The 4,535-nt window shown below is 47.5% G+C and overlaps 2 protein-coding genes across 2 annotated transcripts; both read right to left on the bottom strand.

Moving 5' to 3' along the window:
• Positions 1-530: 530 nt before the first annotated feature.
• Positions 531-874, bottom strand: BDR25DRAFT_20293 (uncharacterized protein). Its single transcript, XM_033684410.1, has 2 exons — positions 646-874; positions 531-585 (listed from the first exon to the last, which is right to left on the bottom strand). Exons 1-2 carry the CDS (start codon positions 821-823, stop codon positions 578-580), a joined length of 186 nt encoding a protein of 61 aa, XP_033539337.1. The 5' UTR covers positions 824-874; the 3' UTR covers positions 531-577.
• A 901-nt stretch (positions 875-1,775) lies between these two features.
• On the bottom strand, positions 1,776-2,947 carry BDR25DRAFT_320685 (uncharacterized protein; the record flags this gene model as incomplete). The annotated part of the gene is made up of 4 exons (XM_033691924.1): positions 1,776-1,892; positions 2,110-2,160; positions 2,402-2,527; positions 2,855-2,947. 4 exons carry the CDS (start codon positions 2,945-2,947, stop codon positions 1,776-1,778), a joined length of 387 nt encoding a protein of 128 aa, XP_033539336.1.
• Between the last annotated feature and the right edge of the window lie 1,588 nt (positions 2,948-4,535).

The raw sequence follows: 4,535 nt of genomic DNA, 5'->3' as shown, positions 1-4,535 counted from the left end.
TATGGTTTGTGGGTAGTCGGGAATAGCATTATGGTACTTGGCTGGCATTGGGCGCTAGCTGCATTTGGGTTTTTGGTGGAATTAAACACCATCCACCTCTAGCGGTCAGTAGTAGGTAGATAATGGACAGAAACGTTTTGCAAAGGCTCTGCAAGCTAGATTCTGTAATATTGTATGCATCTGTATGGTTTGTGGGTAGTCGGGAGTAGCATTGTGGTACTTGGCTGGCATTGGGCGCTAGCTGCATTTGGGTTTTTGGTGGAATCGAACACCATCCACCTCCAGCTGTTAGTAGTACATAGATAATAGACAGAAACGTTTTGCAAAGGCTCTGCAAGCTAGATTCTGTAATATAGTATGCATACATATAGTTTGTGGGTAGTCGGGAATAGCATTGTGGTACTTGGCTGGTATTAGGCGCTAGCCGCATTTGGGTTTTTGGTGGAATCAAACACCATCCACCTCCAGCGGTTAGTAGTACGTAGATAATAGACAGAACCGTTTCGCAAAGGCTCTGCAAGCCAGATTCTGTAATATAGTATGCATACGTATGGTTTGTGGGTAGTCGGGAATAGCATTATGGTACTTGGCTGGCATTAAGCGCTTGCCGCATTTGGGTTTTTGGTGGAATTGAACAGCACCCACCTCCAGCGGTCAGTAGTACATAGATAATAGACAGAAACGTTTCGTAAAGGCCCTGCAAGCTAGATTCCGTAATATAGTATGCATACGTATGGTAGGTAGTCGGGAATAGCATTGCGCACTTAGTAAGGCGTGCTAGCCGCATTAAGGCTTTTTCTTGCATGAGCTGAGGAGGGGTCATATGGGAGGCAAGTCAACAAGGTAGTGAGATCCAAACAAGGTGGATTAAACGAGTGTATTGTAAGGTCTGAGGAGCTCGATAGAGCTCTGAGCTGACTATATACTGTACGAGATAGGAGCTATGCCTAATGAGTGAATAGTGCAGTACATGGGTATGATATCGCGTGAGACACGTGCGACACTAACTACAGGATATAGAGCACAAAGGGGTAAGCAACCGCATGCTGCGAGAGCTAGGGTGGGTGGTAGTAGTGCGTGGAAACCGAGATAGTCCACGAAATAGTGAATTATCCCTCCGCAGTGTAGAAGACTTACTGCAGATGCGCAATAAGTTAATGTCTCTTCAGAAAACTCCAGCAGGGTTAATTAGGATGATATTCCACAGTTACAATAGCATATGGGTTAAGCGTTGCTCAGGTATTATTAGGGAGAGCTGATAGTAAGATCTATGAAATGATTAGCGTAGCCACAGTGTAAACCTATAGGCGGGAGATGGCCGAAGGGAAGAGAAGAAGGAGGGGGAGGGAGAGGGGGTGGAAGGAAGAGGAGGTGGGGGTTTCGGTATAAGTACCGGTATGTATCGCTAAACCCCCTCACTTTGTCCGCTCCTTAACATGTATATACGCAGTAGCACACGTGACAGGTAAATTCACTGTGATAGAGCATGCGTCATGATGTAAAATGCGCTAAACCCTATACAGGATACTCTTTTAAGGTCAACGCAAAACAATTATTACATTTTTGGCCAGGGGTTTCATTTATTGTCCCAACGTGTAGCTGAACAGCTTGGCATGGGTCTAGCTAACGTGTAGGATAAGGAGATAGCTAGGGGGTAGAGGGGGGGTTTCGGTATAGGTACCTACTTGTCACCGCTAATGCACTGACTACATATAGGCTTGGCACGCGCGCTAGCCATAAACAACTATTTGCGACCTCATGAGCTCTTTTCACCTCTACAATCCACTACTCTCCGCTCCAGCAGCAGAAGCAGCAGCAGCGACGACGGCGACAACGACGACGACGACGACGACGAGGACGGGTGCAATTTCGGCGAATTTGAATAATTTCAACTAAAAGAGCAATTGTAAGTTATTTGCAGGCCAGCGCTAACCAGCGCGGCGTACCGAAGTTCTAATTAGCTAATTCCGGCAAGTGTGGCGTTTTCCCTAAGTCCCTTCGAGGCGGTACCTATCCCGAAAGCCCCCCCCTCCCTCCCCTCGTCTCCATATCCTTCACCCCTATTTGCCACCCACTGCGGTGGAAACGACCCATTGCACTCCAACAAACCTGCCCAGGAACCAGCCAGAAACAGCCAAGTCTAATATTAGGGCCAGGCCCCTAAGATTTAGTAAGTGTTTTCCATATTCGCTAGACTTTTCATTGCAGTATGCCTAGGCTAGAGCCAATAGAGGGGAAAGGGGAGGTTTGGCTTTATGTACCGGTACCTAAGGCTAAACCCCCTTCCCCTTTAGTACTTATCCCTCTCCCCCCCTCTAATTAGTGCTTATGCCTAACTCTTTACCCTAGTACATATCCCGCATATTTTATAACATTATTAAGTTCCCTAGTGAACTCATACCTGTTTGGGTTTAGGCTTAGCTAACATCGTAACAGGGTTATGGATCCAGGTGCATCTTCCAGCTATGGTCAGGCAGAGCCTAGGGAGCAGCGTGGTCAGCTCTAAACCCGCAGCCTTTCGCCATATCTAGACACCAATTCTATATCCTAGTCAGCTTCCCCAATTCGCCATTCCTCCGAGTTTCAAGATTACCATGGGGTTAAACTAGATCCTGCCATAGACGCATTCTTCGAGAACGAACAGCTAGAGGAGCAAGCCCAGGCCAAAGCTATTAAGAAGTCCATCACTAACAAGCTTGCTAAATCGGACCAAAACTTAAAGGACATTGAAGTAGTTAGGCGGGACACTAAGACTAGCAAAATCATTCCATATGCGGCTACACAGAGTATCACACAGTTGGCTCCGTATTTCAATGCGACCCAGGGCGAGCTCAGGGTTCCCAACCGTACGTACTACAAGTCGTAGTATACGACCCGTAACAGTCACGTGAGCCGTTGAAACGTAGGAGAGATATGAGTCGTAACGTATGACTGGAGGAGCGCCCATTACGGACCGTAGTACGTCTCAAAAAGGCGACTTTTCCTACCAAAATAGGACCTGATTGGACACATGTGGGATCGCGTCAGGAGCGTGTTTGAGGTCACGTTCTTAGAGTAACAATCGGGTGAAAACTCTGAGGTTTGTGGGACGTCAGCGCTCGCGGCGGAGGCTGGGAGTGAGGTGTGCTATCCTATGTAAATAGTCAGCTTTTTGGCCTGTAAATCGTCATCAATTCATCCACATCCATTGTCCCACCCACCATGAGCCAAATGTCCCAATTCCTCCAGCGCGGCAGGCGTACTGCTTTATCCCAAGGATCCTCCAGAGCCAGCTCTTCCCAGCAAACTAACGTATCTCATCATGCTAGTTCTCGTCGCCTTGCCAGGTCAAAGGCCTTATTGTCTTCCTCTCCAGTTTCATCAACCTGCAACACCTATATACTAAGCTTCTCCAGATGGGGGATGAACTTAAGGGTGAGAGTGACGATTGCTACCTCAAATCTGGCGTAGCATTTAGCACAGAGAAGTTGCTTACATACTGGGAGAAGTTTGTTATAGAGCCGCCTGTATCCTATTATTGCGTCGCGACTATCCTCAACCCTCAGCTTCGTCTCCTTTGGTTTAAGGACCACTAGCGCAAGCACCCCTCATAGCATAAGAAAGCTGAGGCTTCAATAAGGGCTGTTTTTCAAGAGTACGTCAATACCAAGGCAGAGGCAGAGGCAGAGAACAACAAGCAACTGCCATCCACGCGACGTAAGTTACCAGGTGGCGAGTATCATGACAAGGGCTTTGAACCCTAACCCTAACCTTACTATAGCCAAGGACGATAGCCCTCTGTTTGCTAATCCTCTTACATGGTGGGAACAAGTTAGACAGCTTGCCTATCCTACGCTATACAAAATTGCCCTTGACTTCTTGTCCATCCCATCCACAAGCTGCGACTGTGAGAGGAGCTTTAGCAGCAGTAGGAGGACTGTTACCTGTGACAGAAATAAGCTCTCTGGCCCAACAATTAAGGCTCTTCAACTGCAGAAAAACTGGCTACGTCAGCGCTGTGTTCACAGTGAATTGTCGTCCTTAGCGGACTATATACAAGCCGTTACGACGTAACTTTTCGCGAAACGTTGAAACGTAGGAGAAATGTGAATCGTAACAGTTACGCTCTGTAAGTGGACTTAAATGTCATGCTTACGTTAAAACGTACTCACAATCTGAGAAGTTACGACCATCGATTTGGCGAGTCGTAACGTATTACGTACGGTTGGGAACGCTGGGCGAGCTTCTAGACGTGATCAAGAGCAATCATGAATTTCGCAAGGCGACTGGTCGACTCCAGCGCGCCTATTTTTCCCGCTTTGGCAACGCTAAAGGACCCAACCTGCAGACAGTTCTTGACACCATTGCGGATGACCGACGCCAGAGGACTTATCGTTTTGAAGGCACGCTGATGAAGTTCTATAATTTTAAAATGCTGTTAGAGGTTAAGATGTATGCTTCCACACTAAGGGTAGTTATGTTTAACCTCTTTAAACAAGCTAACAGGCCCTTCCACGGTCGCGGTATTCTCGAGACCCTTGTCCCCGACCGGGCAT

Source organism: Lindgomyces ingoldianus, assembly GCF_010093535.1.
Source record: "Lindgomyces ingoldianus strain ATCC 200398 unplaced genomic scaffold BDR25scaffold_124, whole genome shotgun sequence".
NCBI classification, from domain to species: domain Eukaryota; kingdom Fungi; phylum Ascomycota; class Dothideomycetes; order Pleosporales; family Lindgomycetaceae; genus Lindgomyces; species Lindgomyces ingoldianus.
Note: the sequence above shows the minus strand (reverse complement) of the source record. Positions and strands in the feature narration are given on the sequence as shown.